General features: G+C 30.2%; 3 protein-coding genes across 11 annotated transcripts; 1 reads left to right on the top strand and 2 right to left on the bottom strand.

The window, feature by feature from the left end:
- Positions 1-2694: 2694 nt before the first annotated feature.
- Positions 2695-7425, bottom strand: LOC124951783 (forkhead box protein N3-like). Of its 6 annotated transcripts, none has more exons than XM_047500677.1 (8): positions 7285-7414; positions 5146-5264; positions 5029-5081; positions 4672-4929; positions 4166-4602; positions 3792-4095; positions 3611-3716; positions 2695-3520 (listed from the first exon to the last, which is right to left on the bottom strand). In XM_047500677.1, exons 3-8 carry the CDS (start codon positions 5054-5056, stop codon positions 3241-3243), a joined length of 1413 nt encoding a protein of 470 aa, XP_047356633.1. In that variant the 5' UTR covers positions 5057-5081; positions 5146-5264; positions 7285-7414; the 3' UTR covers positions 2695-3240. The 6 variants fall into 6 exon arrangements, with proteins under 6 accessions (XP_047356633.1, XP_047356631.1, XP_047356630.1 ...); XM_047500675.1 differs by adding an exon at positions 6155-6317 and having other exon boundaries at positions 4672-5081; positions 7285-7391; XM_047500674.1 differs by having other exon boundaries at positions 4672-5081; positions 5146-5330; positions 7285-7425.
- Positions 7426-7800: 375 nt separating this feature from the next.
- LOC124951785 (60S ribosomal protein L7) lies at positions 7801-9863 on the top strand. Its single transcript, XM_047500679.1, has 6 exons — positions 7801-7882; positions 8308-8419; positions 8550-8725; positions 8799-9046; positions 9298-9395; positions 9714-9863. Exons 1-6 carry the CDS (start codon positions 7872-7874, stop codon positions 9822-9824), a joined length of 756 nt encoding a protein of 251 aa, XP_047356635.1. The 5' UTR covers positions 7801-7871; the 3' UTR covers positions 9825-9863.
- A 140-nt stretch (positions 9864-10003) lies between these two features.
- On the bottom strand, positions 10004-18110 carry LOC124951781 (general transcription factor 3C polypeptide 2-like). 4 transcript variants are annotated; one of them, XM_047500666.1, is made up of 19 exons: positions 16875-18110; positions 16687-16800; positions 16439-16591; positions 16191-16357; positions 16011-16101; positions 13523-13702; positions 13223-13427; positions 13045-13141; positions 12776-12984; positions 12496-12694; positions 12172-12417; positions 11967-12086; positions 11740-11882; positions 11485-11671; positions 11299-11386; positions 11093-11221; positions 10833-11000; positions 10655-10759; positions 10004-10560 (listed from the first exon to the last, which is right to left on the bottom strand). In XM_047500666.1, the coding sequence occupies exons 1-19, from the start codon at positions 17673-17675 to the stop codon at positions 10381-10383; spliced, it is 3582 nt and encodes a 1193-aa protein (XP_047356622.1). In that variant the 5' UTR covers positions 17676-18110; the 3' UTR covers positions 10004-10380. The 4 variants fall into 4 exon arrangements, with proteins under 4 accessions (XP_047356622.1, XP_047356623.1, XP_047356624.1 ...); XM_047500667.1 differs by having other exon boundaries at positions 10004-10556; XM_047500668.1 differs by lacking the exons at positions 10004-10560; positions 10655-10759 and having other exon boundaries at positions 10842-10981.
- Between the last annotated feature and the right edge of the window lie 41 nt (positions 18111-18151).

Genomic DNA, 18151 nt, shown 5'->3' with positions numbered 1-18151 from the left:
ATAACGATGATTATGACGATGACAAAGATAACGATGATATTACAGATAACAAAGATTTTATCTTTATAAACGTATACGCTTTATAAACGTATAGATGAATAAATTATAGTATATATTCATATTATGAAATAAAAAGATTTTTTTTTCTGCGTTTGGCACGATGTCATGTAATGGAAGCAAATCAAACACCATGTTCCATTTTGATTGTCCGTGGTTAGGTTGCGGTACATTTTGTCTATCTTGCTCCATATTCCATATTTCTGGTGTATCACGCGGTCGACGTATTCCTACTTTAGGAAATTAGCCGACCAATCTCGTTGTCATTACCGCCGGTCAAATGGTTCTTATTTGAAAAAACAAATCTATCCAATTGATACACGGTAGTTCCTTGGCCGACGATGATAATTGCATACACGTGTGTGTGTGTGTGTGTGTGTGTGTGTGTGTGTGTGTGCGTGTGTGTGTGTGTGTATGTATATATATATACATTTTCCTTTTATTAAATTGATCGGATCTACCGACCAATAGTAGCATTTCGACTGTTGCTCTCTATCCAGTTTCCTAGAACGTACCACGGCAAAAGCATACCTCATTTTCCTCGAATAATCCAACAGAGTATTCTCTTTTATTATAACCGACAAGAACCATCGCATGAACGCATTGCTTCATTGTATTTTATGTGTCGCTATAAACGATCGATCATCTATATCTTGTTAAAGGCTTTTTTTGTTTTCTCTTTTATTAATCTATCCTAACAATCAGCTACGATTGTTAATGACGATAAATGATCTCCGGCCATCTTATAATCGATCGACTTGAATTTACGATAAACTCTACATGGAAGATCGGACCTTTGGTCGCAGAGAACAAGAGCTACGCGCTAGTCTCCAACGAATTTTTATCAAATACAAATTTTCTCCCTTTTCCAATCGTTTTATCTCATCCCCCTCTAACCCCTTTTTTTCATCTTGGCTTTCTTTTCTGATCCCAAAGAAAATGATAAAAGTAGAGGTGTGAACAAGAATGCCAAGTAGTCCATTAAATATCTCTTCTACCGACTGGAGAGAATACGAATAGGACATAGAGAAACCCAAATAAAAACCACTTAGGCGACTCTAAAGCTTGCGTTTTCTTCAGGTATAGCAATGACAACGAGTTGTACTAAGTATTGCAACGTTATCACAGACAGTGGAAACATAATATCTAGATGAGATTATCTCGCACGTAGTACATATATACGCATATACACATATCACATTGTATATGTATATATGTATATAAATTTTGAATGAAGCACTTAATATCCACCGGCGGATAAATTTTCGTATAGTACAGTACGTGCCACGTAGAATAATTTGAAGTTATATGTGCATGAAAAATCAAAGTTATCTCGACTACTTAAACATGGCATTCTTCCCTGCACCATTTATAATCAAGACTTTCTTCCGTAGCTGATGTCTACCTACGATATCGCGCAAAGAAAATAATGATAGAGCAACGTGTCGAAACCAATACGAAAAGTCTTCGTGAAGAATTTACATATTCGTACACTGTGTATCGTCCTATCAATAATTCTTATCGGTCAATCGTAGAATTATTACTACCGTAAACTTCTTATTAATTTACAATGATAATATTAGAAATTCAGTATAGATTCTACGATATTCCTATGAACGCTTGACCTGGTTTCGAGCGAGTTGCTCTATCACAACGCACACATTGCGTTTCAACGCACGAATTTCAACATTCGCAATTCTTACATGATTTATGCTAATGATCTGTGTATTAGCGAGTTATTAGGAAGAGCTTTTATCACGCGGGCAGAGCCCTGTAAAAATATACGTTCTTTCTATATATAGATCTACATATTAATATATGCAATACCAGTTTTTTTCGATATTCACATCCATACTACATACATACTCTTTTTTTCTTTTTCTTTTTCTTTTTCTTTTTCTTTTTCTTTTTTAAAGACAGGTATCCGCAGACTTTTTCTTATTGTTATCGTTTTCTTTAATTTTTCTTATATAAAAATAGGATGTCTCCTTGCACATTCTTCCATCGCTATCCAGATCGATAGGAAAAGTGCGGATACAAAATGTCACGTAATCGAAGGAATTTCAAAACTGGTCTGTGCATACATTATAGGGTCTACATATATACAGCATTCTTTAAAATCATCTCAAAAGCCAGGAAGATAGTAGAAAAAGACGTGAAACGATAGATTTCCTTATCTCAAATTCATACCGAGCGTATACCTCGACATCATATTCTTTGTTGCTTACTCATTGGCAGCGCGCGTACTGCCAATCTATAGTCGCGTACATTCACAGATGCACTTGTTGAGCGTAAGTAATGAGTACGTGAGCATGGATGTGTATGTATACGTTTCTACGAACGCGTCTCTTTCTCTATGCGCGTTCGCGCACGTGTGTATAATCTTTTTTTTTCTTTTTTTTTTCTTTTTTTTTTTTTTTTTTAAATATATTATCAATTTCTCTATCGAATAGATATTATATATCTCTATACATATCTACAGAAAAAAAACTAGTATAAGGCTCTATTATCAATAATTAAACTCTCTATGAATTAATATGTATAACCAGCACAACAGTTCTAAAAACTTCATCGTTTTTCTTAGCTTAATATGCGATCGCATTTTTCTTCATTGACCTTACTCTATACGCTTCTCTCTCTCTCTCTCTCTCTCTCTCTCACTCTCTCTCTCTCTCTCTCTCTCTCTCTCTCTCTCTCTCTCTCTCTCTCTCTCTCTCTCTCTCTCTCTACACCATGTTAAAATAACATCTTTAGAAAGTAACTCTTTTACAACTACATTGCTATTATTGCTTGCTGCTTAGTGCTACCGAATTTCATTTGGCATATAGCGAGTTCTGAACCCTGAGCAATCGCCAATTCTTTAGAAATGCACCTTACAAAGATTTTTCTTCCGATACCACTCTCGAACGTTATCTGATACGTTATAGATAATTACGTGCGCATATACATTCTTTTCTTTGTTTTCTATAAATACTCCTATATAATAGTCAATATAAAAGACTTCATATATAGAACCAAAACGTTAAAGATCATTCTTTCGCCGAAGCTAATACCGCAAAAATCAAGAAACGTTCTTTACCAAATACTTTTATAAAACGTGTCCCTAGACACTGTCTGATACACGCACTAGCTGGAAGTTCTCATCACTATAGTTACATATATGTATATGAGAAAAATTTCATATTAACCTCTAATATGCTTTAGGTACCGATTTCCTTCGCCCCACTCTCGCCAACGTTTACGTTTCTTCTCCGCTGTGCTCGAATAATCGTTCGAAACTAACCGTCTTTTAGATTTTGTCACGCTCTCTGATTTTGATACAGGATTCGTAGCTTGTACGTGATGTATTTTGTTATTATTGGGTGTCGTATTAACGCCCGCTAAATTAAGAAGCGCATCCGCCCCTTCTGCTATTTTCCTTTGCTCATCGAAATCAGTAGAGACCTCCTCGTTTGAGTACTTGCTATAACAAGACCAGTTCGTTAATTTATGCTTTAGAAACAGCTATAAAAATTTATGTATCTCCGATCAGAGAATAATCTATATTTCATACTTTTCCAATTTGATGGAAGTAATACAACTATATGTATGATCTTCGCTAGAACTTCTTGTGATTACAGGAACTAATTTTTCAGATTCCAATATTTTTTTCTTGCGATCTGTAATAAAATGACCGCCAGAATATAATTAAAATAAAACGTCAGAATTAATGGTATTATTATTAGAAGTCATACCTCTATTGTGATTCAATATAATTGGCCCGTGTTTAAAGGAAAGCATAGCCGCGGCTGCAGCATCCACGTCACTGTCTACCTCTGTTTCAGGAGTTTCGCTAATATTGCTAGATGCCAGTCTTTTGGAAAGGTATGGGAATAAGACAGGATCCGGAAGACGTGCACTTGCATTCTTCCTTTGACTTTTTTCTGGAGTAGAAAGATTTTGTGCGGTTGGAGGTGGAAAAGGAGCACGAGATAATGCCTGTATCAAATTCGGACGATATTGAGCATCTACCATCCATAATGAGCCCTTACCTAAATTCTGTAATAAAAATATATTTATATATTCTCTACTCTAAAACGTTCTAATTAATGAACGATTGAATACTTACTGGAGCTTTTTCTACCTTACGAAAACATTTGTTCAGACTCAAATTATGACGAACGGAATTTTTCCAACCAGTAGGTGCATTCCTAAAATATGGAAAGTGATCCAAAATCCATGCATAAACTTCTTTAACTGGAAGAGCTTTCACAGGGCTGTCCTCGATCGCCATAAAAATTAAACAGGAGAACGAGTATGGTGGTTTACTATTTCTATGTAAATGTGGATCGTAAGGGATATGTGTAGGATGCTTGTTGCGATTTGACACTGGCAAATTGTTGTTGCTCAATGATATCTTTGTTTGATCACTCGGAGAAGTTTCATAATGACCTTTCATGCAGTCATTAAACACTTGACTGGACTTCTGGCAATTCCTATTCGAGTGCTGATAGTTTTGCTGTCCATGGCTTTGTGATGTAGAATTTGTTTTTTTACTGCTAATTTCTGCAATTTAGATAATATTAAAAATTTATTCTGATCTAATAAGAAAACGTGTGTGTGTGTGTGTCATACCTGAACAGTAACTATCATCCAAACTGGAAACAGAATTTGTATTTTCAGAGAAGTCTGCAATATCGTCGCACACATTGTTATTTAAAAGATTTTCGTTCTTGATATCCTTGCTGGGGTTTGATATTTCTAATCCCTTTAATAAATTTTGTTGATGTAACCAGCTGAGAGAAGTTAAGTCATCGTCTGAATGATTGTTCTTTTCTATAGATTTTTCATTGATAGGTAATTCTTCTTGAACATCGTAACTCGAATTGGATTCTACAAACGCATTTGTATTATTACGTTCTTTAGTTGTATAAGTTGCATCTTGAAAATTGAAAATCTGATTGGATCTCAACTCTATTCCTCTTTCCATACCTGTGGAATCTGGTCTATCTGGTGGCATATCGCGTTGAGTTCTTCCTTGATCACTGTAAGATAATGACGTTACAACCTTCGTTAATGTATTACACAAAAGTGATTTATAATAATTACTTTTTTAAAGAAGTTCTGCCAGATTTCACTGTTCAATGGTCTCATTATCCAACGTTAATTTTTTTTAGATTAATGTCTGTCGAAGTACATTTGCTTGATGCATCCCAATTACCTGTAACCTGGGTACGCATCGTCGAGATCATTATGCTCGAAGTATCAAATAATATCCTAATTTTCGTCTTTCCCTTATAACAATGAAAAGAAGCTTAACATTATAACAATGTGACACTGCATGTACAAAAATATTACTAAAATCGATACTACTAATTAAGCGCTTACGATGATTTAAGATACTTTTCTTAAATTATTTATAAAAATATATAATATAAATACATTAACTCAAAGTGTTTCATATTTAATGGAATAAAAAATTAATAATAATACTAACACATATATATATATATATATATATACATAAACATACATATATGTATATACATATTTGTTTGTATTATGTATGTATGTATGTATGTATGATATACGTACGTACGTACGTACGTATGTATATACGTGTAGACGATGTATGCATATGTTTATAATAATTTAAAAAAGAAGATAATGCTGTTAATGAAGAGAATACAATGTATTAACAAAGAACACACAATAAAATTTTGATAGACTTATATTATTTAGGCTCTTAAAATTAATAATCATCAACATTGAAAAAGAAAGTAAAATTTGTTGTGTATACAAAAGTGTCACATCCTTACAACAACCTTGCCGCGACGTATTATTTCAGTATTTCTATTATAATCTTTTTTATTGTCTTGCTACATAAAAAAATATATCAAAAGGTCAAGTGAAATTGACATGTTTCTTATTTATGTTCGAGCGTAATTAATTCTTTTTGTAAAAGCTTCGTTTCATCGGTGGCGACATCGTGTATATCGAAAGAGAGAAAAAGAAATAAATAGAGAGAGAGAGAGAGAGAGAGAGAGAGAGAGAGAAAAAAGAGAGAGAGAACGTGCGTGAGTAGCAAAATTGAAATTTCCGCGCACAGGACACGCACACCTAGCCTCGAACCCAAAGTACCCACGACGACATCGTCATTTGTTTATCCACTAACAAGCGACAAAATGGCGGTGCTATCGAGAACACATTGCACCGAACGATGCGTATGTCGACGAAATCGATGCAGTTCTCACAACTAGCCACATTACAAGCACGCGAAACTGCAATATGATAGACAAATAATTAGATCCAATTCTAATATCATCCGTGTTGGCACCTTTTCTTTACAAACACTCGCGCAATATTTATCATATAGAAAAAATGGCGTCTGCTCCAATAGTCAAGCTCAACGTGATTTTCACAATAAAAACGGCAACATCATGTAAGAAGGAAGATGCATTTTTATTCATCGTAACCTCGTCCAACGGGTGACACGCATCAAATGCCGTCCGCATTTAAATTCGCACTGCACTAACATGGATACGTAAGACGTATTTTATGGGAACTATATTTTGCATTCGATCCTCGTATTGAGGCCGTTGCGTTAGAGAATAAATCTTTTTATACGCGAGAAATCATCATTTGAATAAAAAAAAAAAAGCTCCTTTTCTAAAAATTGCCATTACCAATATGTAATAGTTAAAAGATTGCATTACAGCAGGACTTGCAACTGCCTATTCTGTTACTTGTTGAATTCAAATATGGAGTTGATAATGGTTACGAAACTCGAACAAATACGAACGATCTTCACGATACCGCTTACGCACGATGTCAGTCTTTAGTCCTTCATCAAGTACAATGTTAACGAACAAATCGTGGCTTTGAATAAATTCAACAGAGACTACAATCTGCGAAGTAAAAGATTACGAAGAGATCTTTTTTCTAGCCACCATATTTTGTGTTTTTCTACATACACAAACGTTTTATAACGCTACGATCTTTCGAATATGATACTTCTATCTTCATCACCAATGATAATTAATTCCTTCGCAAAACGTGCCTTCCTTCTCGCGAATTTAGATGATTTTCTCTTTCGAATAGCAGAGAGAATTGTACAATGATCGAAAACGATATCTTTCATGTTGTCACGTTTTTAAATATAAATTTAGATTTTCTACGTCATTGTTTTGTTTCGTTGTTTAATATGAAATGTGATACTTAATCGTATAAAATGAAAGTAACACTCACGTATCTTAGTAGACAGACGACAGTCTCGGTTGATTTTCTAAAGACGGGCATCTCAAGCACGCACTACACAACACCCAGCTGATCAAGGCGCCATATTTTGACGTCATCACATGGTTATGCGAACATTGCGCTCTATATTTTCGAGAAATAATATCTCGACTGCGATATATCGCCCGGGAAACACAATAGTCGTAATTTATTAAACATTTTTAAAATTTTACTCTTTTAATAATCTTTATTATTTTTTAGTTTCTTTATAGTTGTTTTAATCTATTCAATGTGTATTCTTTAAAAATTTACAGTAGATGATATCAATTCGACAATAATTAACATTTTTCTTTTTTTCAACAAATTAGAATAATTTTCTAATTCTTTTCTCCTCATTTATTTGTTTATTTTTATTTTATTTTTTTTTTCGCTCGACATTCAATTTTTCCAAGTCCTTTGGAATATTACGAATATTTATAAACTCCAATTAATCGCGCCAATATTTCAAATATTTTTTTTAAACTCGAGGCGCCATCTGATGTAGAAGAATCAATCCTCGGTTGACAAAAGGTTAGAAGGTTTCTCTATCTGGCGGAAGAATGGCGGAAGAGTAAGTAACCTTACTGTCTTAAAAATATCCAATATCATCGGGACATATGTACTTTATTTTTATTTGAAATTATGACCAAAATGACGAAAAACAATATATCAATTGTTTCTGTATTATAGTTTACTGATTTCTTGTGAATATATGAAGAACAACGTATCGCCAACGTGTAACCTATCTATCATGAAACATGAGACATAAAATATCACGTTGATATTAATCAAAAAATTTACTTTAACTTTAATAATACAATAATTTTTGTTGCGAAGAATATACTTAATCCTATTAAATATCTATGTTATAGATAATTATTTGTAAATTCATGATTCCACTGATGAAAATATTACGATATGTAATTTGTTTGTAAAGTTAATTTGTTTATATGATAATAAATATCATTTTTAATATTTTAATTTTAACATATGTAGAAAGAAAGAAGCTACTGCGGCTAAAAAGCTTCCAGCAGTACCAGAATCGGTACTGAAAAGAATAAGACGACGCGAGTCGGTAAAAGCTGCACGTTTACAAACATCTATTAAGGTAAGCAGTGACATAACATTTTATAAGAAATAATTGTTTCATTGAACTCTTTTGATCAATAAAAAATTATTATTTTCTCTTAAAGATCTTAAGTAATATTTGATAACATGATCATTTACTTTTATTTTAGCAACGTGCAAATCGTTATAAAAAGAGGAAGATTATCTTCAAGAAGGCCGAAAACTATGTCAAGGAATATAGAACAAAAGAAAGAGATGAAATTAGATTAATCAGACAAGCAAAAAATCGTGGAAATTATTATATTCCTGGTGAGGCAAGACTAGCATTTGTTATTCGTATACGTGGGTTAGTACAATTCTTTTAAGATATGCACATATGTTTGTTACTATGAAATATTATTTGATCGAATTTATTTTAGTGTTAATCAAGTTGCGCCAAAAGTACGTAAGGTACTTCAGCTTTTCCGTTTGAAGCAAATTAACAATGGTATATTTGTAAAACTTAACAAGGCCACCATAAATATGCTTCGCATTGTGGAACCATACATAACTTGGGGATATCCAAATTTGAAATCTGTTAGAGAATTGATTTACAAACGTGGTTTCGCTAAAGTTAACCGACAACGTATTCCCATTACGAGTAACAGTATCATCGAGAAAAAGCTTGGTTAGTAGTATACTTCATATATGATAATTAAAACAAATCACATATATATTGACAAATCCATGAAAGTATGTATCCAGTATATGCTTCCTTCCATATTGTCATAAATCAAATAGTGTTTTTTAGTGCAATTCTTGGTATATATTTAATATGCAGTTTCTAAGAAATACTAACATGTTTATAATATATTTTAGATATTTTTTATCATAGTGTACACTGTAATAAATTATATTTGACAACTTTATGTTTTACAGGTCGTTCAGGAATTATCTGTATGGAAGACTTGATCCATGAAATATTTACAGTAGGACCCAAGTTTAAATATGCAAGCAATTTCTTATGGCCTTTTAAGGTATTTAACTAATTAACGTGACAACTTCCATTTTTCGCCCATTTTTCTCTTTTTTTTCTTTTTCATTCTATTTTTATTTGCAAAAACCATTTTGGAATAGATCTCTTTATTAATCATACTGCGACATAGGCATGGTTATAAGACATCTATTTGAGTTTTATTACCTCCTTCTATGTCGAAAAATAACAGGAGTATAGACCCATTGAAATTTATACTATATTATATTATTTCAAGACTAACTCCCACAATATTTAGTCACTTTTATTTTTATATATTTATTTTTTTTTAATTTTACATATTTGTATTTAATTTTTTCAGCTGAATACTCCTAACGGTGGATGGCGTAAGAAGACAAATCATTATGTAGAAGGTGGAGACTTTGGAAATCGCGAAGACAAAATTAATGAGCTTCTCAGGAGAATGGTTTAAGATTATAATCTTGATAAATAAAACCTTACAATCATTAAACAGAGTATATTTCTTTCGTATCACAGCATACTTAAAACTTATAAAATACTTGCATAATGACATTAAAAAGTTTCCTTAAAAAAAATAAATATACTGGAAGTATACACATATACTTCGGTTCTTATATAAAATATCTACAGTAAAATAAATAAGTTTTAAAAATTAACATAAAGTAATAAATTGACTACAGAATTCTAATATTATATAATAAATGTAAAATTGATCCAGTATTTCTTTATAAATTATCTAATTATACATTTATTTAACTACTTTATAAAGATGCATAATCTTATGTAACTTGTGTATTCTCAACCATTACCGTTCTGTATGAAAATTAATATAACAACAAATGCATTACATAAAGATATATGTATGTGCATTATAAAATGACAATAGGTAATATATTTTATTAAATTAATTTCAACGCATAAAATTATAACAATTCAGAGATCAGAATCTTAAAAATACTGGACCAGAGCTTTTACTTTTTTTTTTTTTAAAAGTATTCATGTTTATGTCAATCATGATTTTGACTTTGATTTTTAATCCTTTTTAAAAAAGCTTCTGCATGCTCCTTTATTAATTTGTTCATATCACATTTCGGTGACATAAATGTAAAATTCAATAATCTTACTAAACCATTTTGATAACCTGCAGCAAGCCATAAATGACTCCACATATTTGGATTCCAAGCTATCTAAAGAATATAAAATAATGTAGTTATTGCAAAAAATTTGGAATTATTACTTTACTGAATTTGAGTTTTATTAAATTTATTATTACGAACTTACTTTATTCACAGACGTAAATGGATATTGTTCAATGGGAACATATGTCAACTTTTCAGAATATAAAACTTTTTGGTGTATGTCCTTTGATAAACTATCTTTTACGCTCTATATTCAAAATTATATAATGAAAATTATTTATGAATGCTACATAATAATCTAATTGAGAATATATACTTACCACAAAGTTATTGTGAAAAATAATACCGAAACGTTCTTTACATTCATTATATGTCTCAGGCATATAATTATAATCTTTTGATTTTTTTTCTTTACCATTTCCTTTTTGTTTTTTAAGACTGTCCTTCGGCAGTTCTTTTAAATCTACTACTTTAATAAAAGAATTTAACTAAAACAACAAGTACGCATATAAAAAAAATTATACGTTGTATGGAAAAGAAAAAAAAAAAAAAAATACGCTCGTAAGAACATGATACCTACTTGTCTCTTTCTTGGCAATATCTTGTCTACATCTTTTGCATATAATAACTGATGTGGAAAAATAGAAATAATATCTCCAGCCAAAGAACCATGTGCTATACCATTTGCATGATCTGATACAGCAACGGTCTAAAAAAAATAAATACGTACACTTTAAATAACATTAACGTATATTAATCCAGTTGGAAGACCTATAATGCACTTACATATGTTGGAGAATTAGTTGCAAGTAGTGGACACAATTTAAATCCATGTTCCCTCAATGGAACCAAGTACGAGTTTGTATGTCTAAATCTAAAGAAAATCATTAAGGTGCACTTTAGAAAAAATCACAAATAATAAATTAAAAATAATTAACATTTTTCAAGATTAAATAAAAGTATTTTTAATACCCTAAGGCATCATCAAAACCAATAACAGCACTAGGCCAATGTAGCATCCATACTCCATCAGTTATCATACCCTTTTTTACAGATTCTTGAGGAGAATTTGTATTTTCCAAATCCCATATCTTATAAAATCTATCTACACTGGCTGAAGCTAAAAATCGCTGATTGTTGTATGGAATTAACGCCAACACTATCGAAATAATAAATTTATTATTATATATTTATGCACTTTTATTAGCACAATTTATATTTACTTACTGCTAACGGCACTATCATGTGCAAAGAAATGTGAAAATGCATTTATTATCAATGAATCATTTTGTTTTTGTTTTAATAATGGCGATTCCTCTGTTAGATCCCATAATGCAATATAACCGTTTGAAAAACCTGCAGCAATGGTACTAAAAAATGTACTTAAAATTAGATATATTTCTCATTAATAATCTAATTAAAAGATAGTCATCATAAAAGGATATAAATCGTACTTATGCCCACGTTCCTTTGTCCATGATATTTTGGTACATTGCCAATGTTGCTTGTCATTATTATATATAATACTATTTACAACTAATATCAATACAGGATCAGTCTTGTAAATTGGAAGACTAAAAATAAAGTTATATATGTAATACTTAAATGAACCATATATGATAAGTTTTTATAGTTATAACAAATGTATTATTTTCTTACTTATTAGTTTCAGATTTGTTAAATTTAAGTTCTTCTGGAAATGGCAATGAGTAAACATATACAGAACCATCGGAACCAGCAGCAGCTAGTAAACCCATCCTTCTAAAACTAACTGTTCCTTTTTCAAAATTATTTAGAGTGTCATCTTGGTAACATCCAGATGGACACCACTCAAGAGACCATATTGTACTGCTATTGTGTACAATTGCATATGACAAAATAGGAGCACTAATTATAGATTTCGACCTTGACAATTAAGAAAATATATTTATACTAATGATGCTGTAAAAGTTTATAAATATTATTAACACATTTAACACTTACTCATTATTTAATTTACCCATATTCCATATTTGTATCATATTATGTCCCGAATATGCCTTCCCTATAGCATATTCACTTTCCATATCAGGGTGCGTACTTAATGCTATATATTGATCGGGTGTTTTAAGATATGCATAAGCTGGAATAGATAACCATGCTAAGGCCCATACAGGTCCACCGGTAAAAAATGTTGGTAAATCTGTAGAGCAATAAAAATAAATGAGTTTAAATCGACTGTAAGTCGATTATTTTTATCTTTTTTCTTTTTTTTTTTTTTCACCTTGAGAAATTCCTCCTTCAAATGTTTTCCAATATTTCCATTCACTCTCTTCATTCTCTACATTGCCAGATGAATTTAAATTTACTGTCTTTGTAGGCATTGATGCTTTTAATGGAGGTAAGTATCGCATTGCATCTTCATTATTTAATAGTACAAATGGATTTGGAAGATAATCATGAAATAATTGAAATTCATAATTCTCCATCTCACTGTAAGAATTAGTAAATTACTTAATTTTTTATAATAAATAAGAAACAATTCACACTTACTATTCCATTGTCCAGTTCAAAGTTGGCAAGTAAAATTTACTCCAGGGTGCTTTTAACGAATATGAATCATCCAAAAACATCATTATACTGCATGATTCTAAAAATATATTTATAATTTTATACAATGATTAAATTCTTCTTTTCTTTTTGATAATTATTTAATTATTAAAATACATACTTTCTTTTTCCGTATTTATAGCGTGCGATTGCTGTTTAAATCTTTCTGCAAGAGGCTCATCTTCACTTTCATCAGATGTATTATCTTCTTTTTTAAAATCAGGCGAATTATCTGCATTATCATCAGTTTCATGTTTAGCTTTGATATGCTCAATAATTTTCTCTTTACTTTCAGCAAAAAATTTGCATATTTTACAAGCAAAATTCTATTTAAAAACAAATAATATATATATATATATATCGTTAATATAATAAAAATACACGTTATATGATATGGAAAAAATTAAATTTCTTATATTACCTCTTGAGGTGTAAAATTACATTCAGAACAATGTTTACACATATCTTCATATGAAGAACATGAAAAATTGCATCCTATTTGACGGCATTTTGATACACCTTCTAATTCTAATTCCTTCTTCCATATAGCTTTCCAAACAGACGGCACTTTCTTTCTCAATTCCGGCATTTTTACGTTTTTCTATAATTGTGTAAATATATCATAACAAGAGCCAGATGTAGGATAACTTAAAAATAAAAACAAAATAATCTGGTCATAAACACCAGTGCAAGCCATTCCATTATCATAATATTAAAAACTATTTAGATATGGACATTTATTGCATGATACATTTTTTAATTGTTTCTTTCGTTCAAAGTTAGATGTAAATCAAGACATACATCTAGTATTGAAGTGGCAGGTTCACATATAGTAAATATCCAATAATAATTGGAAAAATTTATATAAATTCAATAAAATTGATTTAAAGATTATAACATTGAAATTAAGAAACAGTAAAATTATTTGAAAAGGAATGTGAAACTTAATTTCTATGTTATATTATATTACATTAAAAAATAATGTAAAAGTACTGATTTTTTCTATTGCTTATTGTAATTCAGACCAAATTGTCTTTGCTTTACATATTCTAAAAAAATGTTTTTAATAAAAACAAATGGGTGAATATTGGTGTTGTAAAAAGGTGTTCTGATATTTAAGAGAAATAACGGAGTAATTTAAGTAAACGAAGATTCTGGAGTAGTTGATCCTGGAAGTCGATCTTCTTCATCTTGTATATCTATGATAGCACATTGTATCTTTCTCTTTAATTTTCTGCGTAAGTAGTCTGAATTCAAACACCGTATTTCACTTGCTACATACGATCCAAATGTATCATATTGATCTTCAGTAACAGGTAATGTACTTTCAATTTTTGAAAATGGATCATCTTCATTTTTTGGCTTTTTCATTTTCATTGGTTCAGTTTCAAAAGATTTATTTTCTTGAAAATTGATACCAGTAACATTTGATGTACCATCTATATCATCCAATATATCTTCACATTTTGTGCTTGTATTTGGTACTATTTCTTCAGCCTAGAATTATTTAAATATTGATTGAATTGAAGACCTTACTACTCCAGAAAAATACACAATAATAAGCAGAAGTTTGAAGATATATAAAAATGTGCACAATGCATAGGAATGAAAAATTATGATAATATGTATCATAATATTTTGAAAGATAATATTTAAATTATATAATAGATTTATAGATGCAGTATAGTATTTGTTATTGTGTTATATAATGGATCATAGTTGATATCAATTTATAAACCAAACTATTTGCACAGAGATTATATTAACCAGTAATGCTGAAAACTGCTATTTAGTGAAGTAAGATTTATAATTTATGTAATAGCAATAGACTGGGCACTTCCCTTAACACACGTTTTGAGTGATCTATAAATATTAAAATAAATACAAAATTTTTTGATCTTCCAGATCTTAGTAGAGTTAGCATCTGTGTTAACATAATAATAATAATTATTATTACAATGTATATCATTGAACAATATTGTTTCTAATTTATACAATTGCAGATGATATATAGGTTTGTTTACTTGCACATAATGTTGCACATTATGAATTGCAATTAATGTTGCACATAATGAAAGAGGGTGAATAATTTTCTATCATATATATCTTGGTCTTGAACATACCATAATAAAGGACTTAAACGCATAATCTATCTTCTTAATAATTAAGTGAGAATTTATCATGTGTCATAGAAGCGGTTTAATGTGACATTAGCATTTGATTAGAACAGAATTTAAGCATGTACCTATTTTATTTCCAGTACTCCATTCCAATATATATATATTTATATATATATATATATATATACTCTTGTATAATAAGTCATATCTTTTTTGTTTGCGAGGAATTAAAATTTTTTAGTTGAACAGAATAATACAGAACAAAATAATTGCTCTCAACACAATATTTCCATATTTTTACGTAAACCACTTTCATTATCATTGACATACGTGTATTTATGTCTATGAATATCTTTTCTTATGCATATTTTTGTTTTCTCTTCTTTTAGACATTTCATTCTCTTAGACATATATACAAAATCCTTTTATCCATTTTTATTTTGTCATAATAGTATCTAAGAGTGAAGAAGATATGTAGCATGCAATAAGTGTCCAGTCTAAAAATAGCTTTTCAAAGCAAAATTAATTTATCAATGTATTTTTATTTGGTATACTTCTTAGTATACTTAATTTCTTAATAACATTAATTTAAATGTCAGAATTAAATATATTCAGTAACATTTCTGAATACCAGAAATGATAGAAATTTTGCTTATTTAATCTTAAAAAAACTATTCAATCTATGCCTACATATTGTTAACTTTTAGGCATTGCATCATTTTGTAAATAATTGCAAGCTAATATAGTTGCACATACAATTACAGAAAACCATGCTTTATATTTGCTTACCAATACAGAAGAATTTAAATCCACCTTTTTAGATTGTCCTAAACATTCATCCTTAACAAGTTCTGTAAACTGTAATATTTTTGATACTGCTCTATAAAAAAAGAAAATGGTTTATTATTTTAAACTGTTGAACGACAATAGTTTTAATGAGGTCTACTCAGTTATATTATTTATACCTACTTTTCTGCAGCTTTACGTCTTACTTTTTCATTTTCCGGAAATTCCATCAGTAGACTTTTGCGTTTATTATATTTCAAATCCCTATGATGTCGCTCATGAATTTCCATAGATGATGGCATCATAACAGCATTGCATACAGAGCATGTTACCATTAATGCTCTTTTTTCCTAAGATCAGAATTTAATTATAATAAATATAATGTTTTATAATGTTATCAATATAACGTGAGGGTATATAATACAACTTACATCATCTGATTTACCACAAAATTGAATATGTGATATAAATCCATTAACACTGCGTTTTATTGCTCCACATTGTTCACAACCAAGTTGACCTTTCTTTTTTTTTATGGCATTAGCTAATACCCTTTTCAATAATTTTATATCATTTTGAAAGTCCTATAATAGTATTAATAGAAAATCAATATATATTATAAATTTTATTTAAATAATTCTTAATAAATCTTATAAAAAAGATAGCTTTTTTTATATACCATTGATTCTTCTCCTTCATACCAGCCCATGTTGTTATGTTTCATTAAATTATGTACTTCCTGTTGTCCCTTTGCTATTTTTTTTTCACATCTCATACACTTAATTAATTGAATCTAAATTAAAATAAATGATCAGTGAGATATGAAATAATAATAGATATACTTTATATTGATATCATGTTACTAACCTCTTCTTCCTCTACTACATTTAATCTACTATTTTCCTTTGTGACTGTAGCTGTGTTAGACAATTCTGGTATATGTTCAATGTCATGAGTATTAATGGTTACTTTTTTTTTATTACGATCTTTTACTTCATTTTTAATAATGCTCTTGTTTTTTGATGGAGGACGTCCTCTTCGCTTAGGTGCATTAATATTGTCAGAAGTATTTACTTTAATATTTTGATCAGAGGATTTACTGTCAGATGCATCTACAAACGTATTTGTAGAATTTTTTGTGTGATACATTGATGCTTCTGAATTGGAAACATGTAACTGCGAAGAGTCGTCATCACACTTTTGTGGAATTTGGATACACACATATTTCCTAGGTCTTCCTCTCTTTTTTGCTTGTGCAGAAGGTATAATAATAGACTTTATAGGTTTCTGTTCATTTATCATTTCTTTCTGCGATATTGGATGTGATTCTGGACATGCAATGATTTCTTTGACTTGCAAAGATATATTATCGCTATTGCTTATTTTATGCGTATCTGCATTGGACTGATGCGATTCATGATCCTCTATTTGATCTACAGTAGATTGAATGGTTGAATCACTAATCTCCCTATTTTTGTACGTATTACTTTGGGCAGTCTTATTAGAAGAAATGAACGTTTTCTCTTCAGATTTTACAAATACATTAACAGAATTTAATAAAGTGTTATCATTAGATTTGGTGGATGTTGCTCCTGACATAATCTTAGGTATCATTGTTAATGATATTTCTTTATTAGATTTTTTCTGTGGATTACTTTTGGCATTCATTGAATACTATATTTTTTTTCGTTCTTTTTTTTTTCTTTTTCTTTTTTTTTTTTTTTTTTCTTTGTAAGAAACAGAAATTTAATATTTATCCTATTTTTTCCATATATAATAAATATAGTACCACCATCAATAAAAATCTATTGTGGACTAGCAAGCAATATAAATTCTTATTGCAGCTCAACAGGCTCTAATTAGTCTAAGACCAATCTAGCCCCTCATGTGAAGGCCTTATAAGACGCTTTTACACCTTCACCAGTCTTTCCTCTTCAACACCATGCCTATCTATATTCTACGCACACATATACACACACACACACACACATATCCTTCTACACATCCAAGGAAATTTATATAGGAATAAAAGAACAGAATACAAAATCTTATCGTGAGTAAGAGGAACATTAGGAAGAGCGGAAGGGGTAACTTACTTCGCCATTTTAAATTAGACGCGCCGAATTTAAAGTTATTTGTCATAC

This window comes from Vespa velutina, chromosome 9 (assembly GCF_912470025.1).
Source record: "Vespa velutina chromosome 9, iVesVel2.1, whole genome shotgun sequence".
NCBI lineage: Eukaryota > Metazoa > Arthropoda > Insecta > Hymenoptera > Vespidae > Vespa > Vespa velutina.
The sequence above is the reverse complement of the archived record's forward strand: the minus strand, read 5'-3'. Positions and strand labels throughout refer to the sequence as shown.

Coding starts and splice junctions, on each gene's coding strand:
- LOC124951781 (XM_047500666.1), bottom strand. CDS start 17,675: ATGAATGCCAAAAGTAATCCACAGAAAAAATCTAATAAAGAAATATCA. Junction 11,883..11,966: donor ACAAAGGAACGTGGGCATAA/GTACGATTTATA, acceptor TACATTTTTTAG/TACCATTGCTGCAGGTTTTT. Junction 10,561..10,654: donor CATTTACGTCTGTGAATAAA/GTAAGTTCGTAA, acceptor TATATTCTTTAG/ATAGCTTGGAATCCAAATAT.
- LOC124951783 (XM_047500674.1), bottom strand. CDS start 5,056: ATGCCACCAGATAGACCAGATTCCACAGGTATGGAAAGAGGAATAGAG. Junction 3,717..3,791: donor TATATTGAATCACAATAGAG/GTATGACTTCTA, acceptor ATTTTATTACAG/ATCGCAAGAAAAAAATATTG. Junction 3,521..3,610: donor ACTTCCATCAAATTGGAAAA/GTATGAAATATA, acceptor GTCTTGTTATAG/CAAGTACTCAAACGAGGAGG.
- LOC124951785 (XM_047500679.1), top strand. Junction 8,726..8,798: donor TTTGTTATTCGTATACGTGG/GTTAGTACAATT, acceptor AATTTATTTTAG/TGTTAATCAAGTTGCGCCAA. Junction 9,047..9,297: donor TATCATCGAGAAAAAGCTTG/GTTAGTAGTATA, acceptor TATGTTTTACAG/GTCGTTCAGGAATTATCTGT.